The sequence below is a fragment of the Prinia subflava genome, chromosome 2 (assembly GCF_021018805.1).
Source record: "Prinia subflava isolate CZ2003 ecotype Zambia chromosome 2, Cam_Psub_1.2, whole genome shotgun sequence".
NCBI classification, from domain to species: Eukaryota; Metazoa; Chordata; class Aves; order Passeriformes; family Cisticolidae; genus Prinia; species Prinia subflava.
The window spans coordinates 50,642,229-50,656,248 of record NC_086248.1 but is presented as its reverse complement, the minus strand read 5'-3'; the positions used below and the strand labels follow the sequence as shown (position 1 = coordinate 50,656,248).

The 14,020-nt window shown below is 33.3% G+C and overlaps 1 protein-coding gene across 4 annotated transcripts in view; it reads left to right on the top strand.

Moving 5' to 3' along the window:
• The window catches only part of TBC1D32 (TBC1 domain family member 32), an 83,197-nt gene that overhangs the window by 21,638 nt on the left and 47,539 nt on the right, over positions 1 to 14,020 (top strand). For 3 of the 4 annotated variants that reach the window (XM_063389892.1, XM_063389895.1, XM_063389894.1), the window contains exons 12-22: positions 1,584 to 1,683; positions 1,956 to 2,093; positions 3,448 to 3,540; positions 3,792 to 3,934; positions 4,649 to 4,773; positions 5,683 to 5,884; positions 8,586 to 8,668; positions 10,277 to 10,415; positions 10,910 to 10,997; positions 12,428 to 12,546; positions 13,139 to 13,255. In XM_063389892.1, the coding sequence (XP_063245962.1) occupies positions 1,584 to 1,683; positions 1,956 to 2,093; positions 3,448 to 3,540; positions 3,792 to 3,934; positions 4,649 to 4,773; positions 5,683 to 5,884; positions 8,586 to 8,668; positions 10,277 to 10,415; positions 10,910 to 10,997; positions 12,428 to 12,546; positions 13,139 to 13,255 (1,347 nt within the window). The remainder of the gene's footprint in view (positions 1 to 1,583; positions 1,684 to 1,955; positions 2,094 to 3,447; positions 3,541 to 3,791; positions 3,935 to 4,648; positions 4,774 to 5,682; positions 5,885 to 8,585; positions 8,669 to 10,276; positions 10,416 to 10,909; positions 10,998 to 12,427; positions 12,547 to 13,138; positions 13,256 to 14,020) is intronic. The other variant, XM_063389896.1, reaches the window with a different exon arrangement.

The window sequence follows — 14,020 nt, the reverse complement described above, 5'->3', positions numbered from 1 at the left end:
GTAGTCAGATATAGGAAAAGATTGTCCAGAGAAGTTGTGGATGCTCCTTCCCTGGAAGTGTTCAAGGCCAAGCTGGATGGGGGTGCAAGGGGTCCCTGCCCATGGCATTGTTTGGAACTCAATGATCTTTAAGGTCCCTTTCAGCCCAGGCCATTCTACAATTCTATGAATTACTGCGGCAAGTTTACTTGCAACTTAGTCTTTTTAGCTCATGGATGTTTGGACAATGTTTTTTCCTCTTTTTTGGAGCCATTGCATGTTCTTCAGCTAGATAAGCCTTTTGGATTTTTAATTTTTTTTTTCAATTTTTCTTTGCTTAAATGGATCATTGATAAATGCGAAGAAGCATGTATGGCCAGCTCTGAGTAATGGGAATTTGGATATTTTATTGTAGGTGTTCATTTAGGAATATCATTTATTAATTTGTTGTGCTTCATTCATATTTAGTATTATTTCCAAAAAAGCATAAAATGACAAATGGTGCATGATAAATACCATAAATATACTCTGCTACGTTAGCATTTTTGAGGAAAAGAGGCTAAACAACTGCCATTGTATTCTCTGAAGCATTAAAGGTTCAAAGCCACCAAGATAAATCAAATTGGGAAAATGGGCAGATCTCTTTACTGGGGTGGAATTGTCATTATAAGACCACTGTAGATGTGAGATCCATTCATATAAACAGGACTCGGCTATGTTTTATAAAATCTTGTTGTATAAATGAAAACAAATGTAAAATATATGGGACTGATAAAACCTTAAGATGGAGAAGAGGACACAGACAACTATAAGAGACTTTGTCTTTTCTATCTGTGTGCATAGAACAGGGCATAGAATAAAGCATGATGCATGCAACAAAGAGTTTACTACAGGAAATCCATGAGCAGGGTGGTCTAATCTAATTTATAAGCACAGGGTAAACATCAGATTAAGGTTGGGATTTTTTATTGTGTATATCTGTATATTTACACTTGTGACTAACTCTTGGCGGCTCTGAGCTGTAATAAATTTATTTTTCTCAGATCATAGGAAAACAGAAAAAATTAACTCTATCCCAGCTGAAGCAAGGACAATGTGTTTTGTGTTTCCTTGCTACAACCATGCTTATAGTTTTTAAACTTTTGTATACCTTTATTAGATTATAGTGCTATGAAAATAATACATTACCAAGAACAATGAAACCACTGACACCACCTGTCAACCAAACCTACAGTTTAGTAAGTGTATTCCAGACAAAGTTTTTTACACGTGGAAATTTACAGTCTTCCACAGTAATGACAATAGAGCATTCATAGATTGCTGTTGACTTCTCAAAACACTTCTATGTTCTCTGTACTCTTTTTCATAGACTGTCTTTATGTGTACAGAGCTGGTTGTGTGATAATTTAATAGTAATGGTGATATATTTTAATAGCCCTGTAAAATTTTGCTTCCTCTTGGTTAATCCATCCAAAGCACTGAAAAATGAAGTAATTGAAGTGGATGTTTAAGTTCCTGTGTTAAAGGACAGTTCTTGGATACAAGAGACAATGATTTTGCTGTGACAGATCAGGTACTTTATTATTTTGTGCTTTATTCCACAGATTAATGCAGCGGTCCAGCAATGTCTTGATTATTTTGAATCTTGCAAGGCGGCAGTTAATAAAAATTCCAAAGTGACTGACTTTTCCCAGCAGCACTGTAGTGAGTATTTTTGCATGCCTCACATTATTTGCAAATTCATCCACATTCGTTAGGTTTTTGTGCATGCTACCTCAAGAGGAAGACATTCTAGCTATTCTATTTCTTCCACAAATGTTTTGTGATTGTCTTTTAAGAGAAAACTAATAGCAGTGGTTCATTACTTAAGCTGTCTTTATATACAAAATGATCTGTTTGTGTTGCAGGAAGTAGCCAGGTACTGTAAAGTAAATGAGAAGCTTAAAATTCTATGTTTTTTGGCTTTGTTGTTGCAGGTGATTTGCAGAATTTTTCTTACACTGGACCAGAATTGCAGTACATCTATTTTGTTCATTCACTGTGCCTCTTAGGAAGATTGTTGATCTATCAGCAAGGCCAGAATCTCTTTCCAGTGCAGCTGAAAAATAAAAAAGGCAGGTAGAGAGTTGAGGAAAATGGAATATGTTGAGAAAAACTGTATCCATTCTTGATACATATTTGTATATTTTCACTGGAATATTGTGGACATTGAAGAGCAATACTTTGTTTACCAATTATGGGCTTGGAAGCTTTCATAAAGGTGTGTGTGTATGTATATATCTATATATGAGCATCTACACACAGTTTTTTATTCTTTAATGGATGTGGTTGAATGGATCACTTACGGCCTTTACTTTTAATATATTAATATATTAATATATTAATTTCATGTTGAAGGACAGTTGGATCAGTGCATAAGTGATTCAGTTTTTCTAGATGTGAGTAATGGCTTCTGTCAAACCATTTGATGTAATTGGTTGGAGGAGAGATGTCCAGGGACCAAAACTTTTTCAGATGTGAAAGAAAAAACAGTATTTCAAGCTAATTGCAAATTGAAAACAAGTGCTCTGAGTTTAATCTGTTAATTAACATAAAATAAAGCTAGGAGAACCTGTGGAACAGTGGTGTTAATAGGGACACAAGATATGAGGTAGAAAAGCTCATGGACAGCCAGAGCAATCTACTTGGTTCAGGCAAACAGAAATGTGTGAGGGCAGTTGCAGCATTCCATTGCTTTAGTGTCTCTATTAATTCAATGCAGAATTCCAAACATTACTGGATACTAGGTCTATGACTTGTCTTTTGTCCCTCTGGTTAGAGGATCAAGACTTGATGGATGCAGTGTAGAGCAGTTGTGAGTAGGAAATGTCTATTAATAAAGTGCTTTTGTCATTTATGCATTACCTGTGTAACACCAGTCCACCAGAGATCCAGGGATGGTGGTTGCTTTTTCTTTTCTGTAAAAGTGTAACAATCTTGCCATTTCTCTTCTTAATAGTGCCCTTCTCAGCTTTATAGATGGCAACTCTTTCCTCACAAATTGGCTGATTTATTAACATAATTACATTAAACTTGGAGCAGTTGTTCCCATCTTGCATTTAGTTACATCTGTTATTTTTGTCTCAGCCTCTCTCTTTTCCAGTTGTTTCACTTAATCCAAAAGTAAGGTAATGCTTTTTTCCACACCTTATATATTCAGTATTTTTGAATCTTGGCTGCCATTTGTTGCAGTGAAAGACATTGTAAAATTTCAAATGGCTCAATTGAGAACAAGATCAAATCCTATAAGCTGGTCATGAAATACCTTAGACTCCCAGGGACATGTATGTCCTTTGCTTTATCACTTGTACATAATTTATTTCTTCTATACAGCAAAGCATTTTTTACATATATTTAGAAAATCCATTTTTTTATTTGGAAAATTAAACTTAGTCTTTAATTTACAAAGTACTTTTTTTTTTCTAATAGATAGTGTATCCATAACTGATGTATTGGTATTATTTGCTCAACTTATTTACTACTCTCCAAGTTACCCAAAGACAGCTTTGGCAGCACATACAGGTAAATGCTTTTTTTCCTTATATGCTAATATATTTAGTTATAATGAGGCATATGATAGCTTCTTTTGCAGTTTTTAATTTGTATCTGTAATTAGTGCAGTTTTTTTCTTCACTTCCACCCTTATCATTTCTTCTTCCCTCTATGTTGAATCAGCATTTAACAAAATTATTGATAATTCAGAAGCAACTACATAAATCATATAGAGATATTTGTAAGTTAAAATATAAATGACTATTTCTTGTGTTCACCAGACAATTATTCCCCAGAAAGTCTTGTTATGGAGATTCTGCAAGTTTTTTGTGATCAAACAGGATGTGCTGCTGAGTGTTTGTATACGGACACGGTGATAGATGCCCTGCTTCATCCTGTTCAAAGTTTGCTGAGTGGCACTGAGGTTTGTAATAATTTTCCAAATTATTTTTACATGTATAAAATATTATACTTCTTCCATATTTTCTATGTAGAAGGTTTATTTGCTCACATAGTATGGTAGCTTCTGTGGTATTTTTACATTAACTATCGTAGTGTGCATTGAGTAGTTTAGTCTTTTACTAGGATTGGTGTGACATGGAAGTCTTGTGACTAATAGCAAAAATTATGCTGTAGTAAGACTGTTTTCTTGAGAGAAAACACAGTGCTTAATTTTTAATTGGTTTTTCTGATGTAATTTGGATATTTCTTGGATGAATATTTTCTCTACCTTCTTTTTGAAAGGCAACCTATTTTTATTTTGAAATTCAGTTGGCAACTTGTAAGTTAGGTTTTTTCAATAACTAGTAGAAGTAAAATATATAATTCTTCATGGGAAGCTACTATTTTCTGCATTGTTAAAGGAAAAAGGGTTTTATTGTAGAATTTTTTTTGTTAGTTTGTTTTTTCATATAAAAAATTCTGTAAGGATTATAAAAATATTGGGAATTAGTGCCCTTTGTGATGAAGATCTGTGTGATGACATTTGAACATAGGCTGTTAATTTACTGTGTTTAAGACATTAAGAAATCATCAGAAAGGTGACCTTCATGTTCTGCATACCTAAGACAGACTTGAAAAAAGAGCTTTCACAAAAGCATTGAATTTAAAGCTTTTATTTTTCCTCTCTTCCAAATAGGTATATATAAACTGTATTGAAACCACCTTACTTGATGTAGCTGATATTTTGGCAAGGATTGCTGCTTCAGAAGATGGTCTTTCTCTTCTTCTTTATGGAGAAAATGAAAAAAAATCCAAAGACAGGTAAGAGTGCATTAATGGATGGTATTAATGAGCACTTCAGTGAATTACATTGTTCTTATGAGATTCATTTGCTCATCTTTCATTTGTCTATAATGTGATACATTTGGGGTTTTTTGAGTAAAATATCTGATTATAAAGTATGAAGTGTTTTAATAAAATGTATGTGGGAGATATTTATGTGTAGAACCAGATGAAATGACAACGTAAAGAATATTTTTCTTCCTCTAATTCATGTGAGAGCTTTCCTTTCTCTGAATATAGTTCCATTATATTTGTAGTGTTACTTTTTCAGACCAAAGGCCTCTCTTCTTCAATTTTCTTTGTTTTTAGAATAAGTATTAAAACCAACCAAATTTATTGAAAGACTAAACTTAATGTAGCATTCACATTTCAATACATCTAGTAGAGATTGATCTTGTATAGGAAGCAGCCATGTGTAACACTGTACCTAACGTAGGATCACTGTGTTCCTGTGGGTGGAATATAGTTAGCTGATGCTAACACTTGTAACAGCAGTAAATCTGAGATGAGCCTTTGAAAATAGCTAAGCTGCAGGTCATGAAAGTATTTAGAATGTATGTCTAAGTGAAGAAATCTCAGAATTGTCTTTACAACTGGACTCCTATAAAACATAGAGTCTGTGTAGTTCCTGGTCCTGTGGGCTGTGTGGAAGGCAATGGATATATCTTTGCACTACATAGAACTATTTGACAAAGTGACATCACTTGCTGTATGTTTCTTTTCTTCTGACTGGTGTTACAAGTTAGAATATAGTTTGTCCCTCCATTGTGGGTCATAGTCTCTCTCCATTGTTGCTTTTCCCCTAACAAATTTAAATAAGTTTAGTCAGAGGATTTGTTTCAAAGCTTACTACAAAGCAAAATTTTAAATGTATTATTTTATTTCTAGTCCTCCAGCTGCTCATGTACTCGTTCAGTTCACAAAGAAACTTCTTCATGATGACATTCCTCTTTTATCTGAATCTGAGCTTATGCCAGTTGTTAAAGGAGCTTTCATTTTTGTATGTCGTCAAATGTACAGAACTTCTGAAGGCCTACAGATGCTAATTCCTTATGGCTTGCATGAAACTATTGCAGAGGCCTGGAGAAAGGTAAATCTTACTTTTGGACTGGGAAGAATCTTACTGTGAGAGGTTCAGCTTGTGTAATAGTTGTTCTTATAGGTTAATTATTTTTAAGCAGTTAAGTAGTACTTGAAAATGTTGTAAAATTGAAGTTCTACTTGCAGCTTTTTCTTCTGAATGTGAGCCTAGCAAAAGTTTAATTTGGGATTTCTCTGCCTAAGATTAAAACAGGAACTCTTGATTCATTGATCGACTTGTCATTCATTGCCCTTGATGGTAGAAGTCACTTGATGACCACTGACCACCACAGGTCTTGCCTTCACTCTTGGTTTGGGATATTTTGAAAGAAAGTACTCCTGAGATGTGCTGTTAATAATTTTTAGTTAAACTGGTTTGTGTCAAGTGGGAGATATGGAGAAAAAAAGCAGATTGCAATTATTTGTTAAATTCTGAGGTGATACTGAAGTATTCCCAAGAGACCATAGTAAGAAGTGCCAGGCAGGAGTTTTTGTCTTACCTGTGTACATGGATTTGTTAGGAAGTTTAGACTCTGTACTTCAACTTCAGTTGTGCGTTGTAAAAAATTACTTAAGATGGAGAAATGATGGCAGGTCTTGCAAATGCAGTTTTCAGAAAGTTCACAGGGAAGAAAATTCCAACATTTGCATCATTAAAATAACATTGGCAGAATTTAGATAAAGGTAGCAAACAAATCTTCAAGTCTGGCTTCCAGCTTAACTAAAAGCATGTTTTAACTGTAGGTATTAAGACTCATAGTTGAAAACCAAAGTCTAGCTGTCTTATTCACTTTACACTGAGAAATGGGACTGTCTTTCTATAATCTTAGAAAGGGATTAGATCAAGCTGGAACAAAGAATGGACTAAAAGATTAAATCTGTTTTTTATGGAGGCAAGGAAGTGGGAGGGAAAATGAATGCAAGAGAAAAAGAATGAAACAGGTATTCTTCCTCCTTCTTGTATGCCTCTACTGTATGCTTTTATTATGATGAGGTATTTTAAAAAAACTCTCACAATGTAAACTGAGGCAGGAAATACCAGAAGGGTAGAACATGAATAGAAGACTCTTAAATCACCAGTTTGTGGATGTTTCTCACTGTTGCATACATTAATATTGCCATGAAGGCATACATTGTCTTGAAAATAAAATATATTATTACTTAAAATTGTAATTATATCACAGTGAATTCTGTTTCTCATCAAGGAATGTTGGTTTTGAAACTTACGTTCTTCCTTGCATTGAAAACTTGATGATTTTTATTTAATTAAGGAGCTTAGTTTACTTGATTCATGCTCTAATTTATGTAACTCAGCGATCTTCTTTCTGATGCTTTCCTATTGTGTAACTCTTCAGTCTTTCTCAGGCTAGCCTGTTGCTCTATTTAATGTTTAGCACAGGTATTTTGATGGGCATTTCCAGTTATTTCCTCTGAAAAACCACGGCATTTACTGTACGAAGGACTTCTTTCCACATTACAATCCCTTATTGTGGTATGGAACATAATTTAGACAAACTGTCTTGACACGTACAAGATAAGTAGACTGAATGTGTTGAATAAAAACAAAGTTTACCCTACAAAATGCTATTTTTTCACTTCACTTTGGTAGTCAAATATAAACTGAAGCAGAATTGAAATATTCTTGACTTCAAGAATCAAAAAGTTATTACGGGAAGGTCAACTCCATCATTTTACTACTTTTAAAAATATTTTCTGTAATTTTTCAATTTTAAAACCCCTGAAGTTTATAAAATATCTTGCCGTTTATAGTGTAGTGAAAACAGTGGACTATGGTGGATTCTCTCCAAGCAGTAGTGTCAGTTTTTTAATGGCTGGACTGGTAATTTGTTTCCTTTTCTTTTACGTGTCTCCTGGATCTTTAAGATTGATGGAGAAAGAAATTCTTTTTCTTCTTGCAGATTCTGATGAAATTCTGAGACAGAGTTTATAAATGATAATAAAAGGGAACAACAGATTCAGTACTATTGACTAGTTTATTAGAACTAGTTATTATTTTGTTGATTTTTGTACATCACATTTATAAGGCAGTAAATTAGTAACTGCTCACGTCTGTTTCAATGATGCAATTTTCTTTTTATCCCAGAAACATAAAAATTATTAATTATTAATAAATAATTAATTTTAAATGTGCAGTCTTTCATGCCAGTTATTTTCAAATAGAATTTAAATGATCAAATATAAATATATATATTTATACTCTATAGCTCTACATATTAGAGTCTCTAACTCTAATGACATTCATACCAATATAGATAAATTGATATGATTTATAAATAAAATTAAAAGTGACAGAATTAAGTTTCCAGAGGCTGTTTTTCCATTTTTTGTGACAGAAATGGAGTAAAGAGTTGTGTTACAATTTTTCCTTGTTTTCCTTTTTTTCTTTTAAATGTCAGTTTTTTAGTTTGGGAGTCTCCAGTTGGAAAACCAAGAAGTTTCTTTAAGAATTCAAATAAAAAAAATAAAATGTACTAGCTTTAAAATTGTTTATACCCAAGGAAGAAGTAAAAAATAAGCTTTTTTGGGCTAAAAACAATGTAGTGGAATAGTGTATTCTGTGCCAAAGACTAGATTACAACTTGATCAGTGTGTTTTTTTTCTTTTGTATATAACAAGAATGAACAAGATCTGGAGTTTAAAAGTGGTGTAAATAAAGATTAAGGAGGTGTTTATTTATTTTCATTTTACAGACAAGTTTGCTGTCAGAAAGAGTACCTACTCCTGTAACTGATGCAGACTCCACTTCATCAATAGGTCAAGAACCAAAAACCAGGTAACTTGGTACTTAATTTATGCACGTGTATAAATGTGAACACACACTGCTGCTTTAACCACAACTGAAACATCTTGTAACCCCATGTCTTTTTGTAGTTTGATTCCAGCTGGCAACTAAGTACTGCACAGCCATTTGCATCCCAATGGCATGGAGTGGAGAATCAGGAAAAAAAAATATGGGTTGAGACACAAACAGATTGAAACAAAGCAAAATATAGTAAAACTAATAATAGTAATAATATCATTATTAGTAATGAAAAGGAGACAGAGAAGTAACACACAAGAGAAACAAGTGACACACAACTTAATTGCTCATCACTCTTTGACCGATGCCCAGCTCATCCTGTAACAGTGATTTTTGGCCAACTTTCAGGCCAACTCCCTGCAGTTTATATAATAAGCATGACTTCTCTTGCTGTGGAATATCCCCTTGGCCAGTTTGGCTCAGCTCTCCTGGCTGTGCTCTCTCATGGTTTCTTGTGTACCTGCTCACTTGCATAGCATGGAAAACTGGAAAGTTCTTGTCTTTCATAAGCACTATTTGGCAACAACTGAAATATCAGTGTGTTACCAACATTATTCTCATCCTAAATCTAGAAAACATCACTTTACTGGCTACTTAGAAGAAAATGCACTTTATCCCAGCCAAACCTAGGACAGTCTTTTTGCCAAAAGGACAGTGGTAGATAAAGAAACTATCCTAGCATAGGTCTCAGTAGAGCTATAAAACTCTTCCTGACCTTTGGGAACTGTCTTGGCTTAGACAGTGGTGTCTGATTTATGTAAAATTGACTTATAGTTGATTCTCTCTGACTAAAGAATTTTGTTCAAGGAAAATGTGAATTAGCAAGCACAGAACAAAACAACTGTCTGTTTATCTTATGCATTTGATGTGGTGCTAATTTAAAATGCTGTTCTGCTGAATCATATTTACATTTTCAAAATATTATGTAGCAAGATTGGCAGCATTTTAGCTGAAAACCTAATACCAAGTGAAAGGTGTACTTCATTTTATACTGAAACTTAATTTCCATTTATAGAAGTTTGTATTCATTAAGATGAGAAATACACAAGTATTTGGGAGCCTGAAGATTCAAGGCGATGTTGCTTTTTCATCTACTGCTCTTAGTATGTGAAGCTATTGTGTAAATATAGAACCTTTCTTCATAATTCTGTACCAATTTCTTGCAGGAGCCTTTAGCTCCTCAAATGTGAGTTCCTCACAGTGTTTTTATATTGTTGAGAAATTCTGTGCCTGTTTTGCCAACACGTAACTGCCATGTTAATATCTTAAGACTGTACAGAGTCAGACTGTAAGTCATACATATGTTTAAGGGTAGCATAGGTCTTTTGGGTTCCCTTTTACATCATCTCTCTCTTCTATGTTTCTACCCAACCTTCGTTTTTGCCATGCTGAATTTGAATGCAGTCTAGTATATTATTTTTTTCCCAAATGTTTTTTTTAATCTAATATAAACTTATAAATTAGGCATAGAGACCAGTGAGTAGAGTACTGTTGTTTTCCAAAGTTAGGAATTGCACTTTTTCTTTTTTCCCATCATTTTTTTACATGTCGTTTTTAATTACTATTTTGTTACTCTTGCAGTTTGTTATGGGAAGAGACTTTGTTAGATGCCTTGCTAAATTTTTCTACCACACCCAAAGGACTATTTCTGCTTCACAGTACAGGTGCCATGAATGACTGTGTGAACTTTATGTTTAACCGTTTATCAAAAAAAATCCAGGTAAACATTGCAGAGTCTATAGTTTACTTTTTACTGTGAATTTTGAAATGCTAGAAAAAATATTTTTTTTCTACTAAGTGCACATTTTTAGACAATGTTGGTAGGTCATATTAAAATCCAAATATGCTAGACAAAGCTTGACATATAAACAGAAAATCAGATAATATGCATTTTTAGGACAAAAAAATAACAAAGGCATCCTACTGAATGTGTACAAAACATTATAGTAATAATGGTTTTGTTTGCTCATATTGCATGTCTCAACCGCAGTATTTTGTGTTTAAATTTTTATGAGATACTTGATAAAGGTGTTTGGTTAGGAATCTGACCCTGATAAGTCTGTAGAGAATAATATCTATGAACTGTTCAAGTCTAAACATAAAGTAGATTAAATTCTGTAAACAAGTGTAAGAAAGTTCAGTATTTAAGAGATCATATGAGAGCTGCATCCTTCTGAATAACTAACACTACACTTTTATATATCTTATCAACAGGTAAATGAATATGAAGACTTTGGTAATAGAATCATGGTTACCCAAATGGCAACAACACCAAGGGCTGCAGTAGCTCTGCAGAGTTCAGGTAAATTGAAGAATGATGTCATTATGAATAATTACATGCTGTTGTCTTGCATTTTGGAAAAAGACAGTGAGAAAGATGTTAAAAAAAGATCAACTGTGTAAAGTAATTACACAGTATTAACAAAAACTCCTAAATGTTTGTTAATTTCTTCTTGATGGAAATTAATTCTCTTCAGCTTCCAAGTAATTCATTAACTCTGATGCAGCATTTTAGAGTGTTTTTTTAATTTCCTTCTGATATTGTACAAAATCTTTACTTCACTAGTTTGGATTTCCAGAAATTTCCTGCATGTGTGTGAAGACATTTGTACTGTTTAAAAATGTTTGCAGGTGCTTCTTATTGATCTGCAGATCAGAATTAATAACTGTTGATGTCTGTGATTTGTATGTACATTTCCATGGTTAATGAGTGCTCAAAGGGTGAGGAACTGCAAGGGCCCAAATGTCAGTGGTGCAGTTACACATTAGTGAGATCTAAATAAGATTGTGCTACAAGAAGAATTTGTCAATTCAAACGGAGTCCCTTCAGTGTCAATCTCACTGTTACCATATCATCAACAGTCCAGGTCACCATTACATTAAAACTAGAATATCATCAATAAAACAAAGGTAATGTCTCTAAGTTGCTAAGAATTTCCATGAGGTACAAAAGTTGCAAATCATCTCTCTGAGTATCTAGAAGTGGCTGGTGTTGACTGAAAGACTGTCAGAAAGGCAGGCAAATTCTGCCAGTCAAGGAAACTGATTAGTTTCTTAGTTACTATTTATGCCTCTGGGATATTTCACAAAGCAGGGAGCAGATATACTGAGGAGTTGCCCATCTGTCCTGTTGTAAGGTTTTCAGCCAAATTGCTTCTTATGGCCATTTTATGCCCTTTGGCATCAGAGACAAATGATACACCAAAAATAAGCAGCATTGATTTTCAACCCTTACATTTCAAGATTTCAGAGTTAGATGGCTCTTTCCTCTTTTATTTAAATATTTAAAATTTTAAATTTTAACAATTTAAATTCAGCTAGTAGTGCTTCTCTTAAAGTTGGGAGATTTTTTAGTCCTTTTCACTGTGGTATATTTTAATTTATTTATTAGTTATAGTGAATCTGTATTTTTAGAACCTCAGAGACAATTGCAGTTAACTTTTAAAAAAAGGTCAGAAGCTCATTTACATAGAAGATATATAAATGTAATTCTACTCTAGTGCAATAGTCCCTGGAAACTATTTCTGCAGATTGTAGACAGAACATAAGCAGACTGCTCCAGAAAGGTAGTTTAGATTAAAGTATTGAGAATAGCAGGGATAGTAACCCTAAGGCAATCTGTGTTGTGAAATTTGGGCCTTGAGTATAGAGAATTTTGGGAATCTTGGTTAGAATTGTGGTGTAAAATATTTCTAATATGAAACTCATGATTAGAACAAAAATTTGTTTCAGGCTTTATAAAGGCACTCGTAACTGAATTATGGGCTCTTTTGGAGTGTGGAAAAGATGATTTGAGAATAACCCAACCCAAATCTACTCCAATTGACCCTATTGACCAAAGTTGTCAGAAGGTGAGAAATTATTTAATCTTATGTTTTTGCATGGAAAGAAACAGTGCTGTGGTTCAAATAGGATGACACATACCTTTCTGTAAATTTTTATTACAACTATACCTGCTTCTTTGCACATGTGTCAAAATTGGTGTAATAAATGACTAAATGACAACTGATAAAGGATTCTTGTGTTGCATGGCAGTTTACAATGCAATATGAATAATTAACAATGAAATAATAACAATCATGACAAAACTAAGTCTTAAATGCTGGCCATCAGTTTATGTCCAGATTACTGTAACAAAATCAGGCAGAGTGATGTGCTTTAGCATATTCTTTGTCTCTAGATTTTAGAATTATGTGGTAATGAAATACTGTAATTTTCAAAATTGCTTGTACAATTTGATAGATAATAGCTATTTCATGCCCTTTTAGATTAGATGCATGCCTACCAGGGTATGCAGTCTTATTTTGGGAAGGTCTATTTATGTTAAGTTCAACTTCTAAAGGATAAGAAAAAAGTTAATGTAAATGGCAAATAATTGCTAACACTTACTTGGTTGCACTTAACTGATTAGTATTCCCTGTTGTCCCTCCTTTCTTTCTCTAGTCTTTTTTGGTTCTGGTAAACGTGCTCACTTACCCAGCAGTTTTTGAGCTCTTGAGTAAACGAGATATACCAAATAAACCCATGTACTCATTCCGTGAAGTACCCACAGATATAATCGTAAGTATTTTAAAAAGAAAAATAATTCTGTGAAGACATTTTTTCCTGAGCAAATGTTATTGTTATAAAAGCAGAAGGTTTTTTCTTATTGAAAGACTTTGAATTTTTCTGCATTTTGTATTATATACAGCATGAGGGCAGTATATGCACATATCACTTTATATTAACCTAAATTTTCATTTTGAAATCTTAAGGGTTACTTTAATTTGTTTTAGAATTGTGATTTTCCACAGAAAAAAAGTAACATAAATATGCACTTTTGAATGTGCATACAGTTACATATAGGAAAATGTTGGAAAATATGTATACTTGTATTTTATACAGCATTGCTTTATCACACTATTTGTGGATTTAAAAAGAATAAAAGGAAAAAAACTAAAACAAAATGAAGACACAAAAGTCCCATACCTCAGGCTATTTTTTTAATTGGACACATGATTCTCACAAAGGAAAAAATCAGTAATTGGAAAGCTACTGATTAAGACAAACTTCAGAAAAATAGCTTCACCATTTCTGTATTTAGTATTATTTTATGTTCAATCATTCTACTGCAGTCAGTTACAGCTTTTTTCTCATCTACAAAGCACAGACAAATAATTTGTAATCTTGTGTGGAAGTTAAAATCAGATTTTTTTTTCTAATGAGTTAGCACTTTATATTGCTGTTATGTTGAAGTGTTTGTTTAGCACAGGCTCTGGATTGGTGATATTTTAAGTTGTTTAGACAGAGTTTATCATAATAGTGTATGTTATGTTTGGAAGGGAT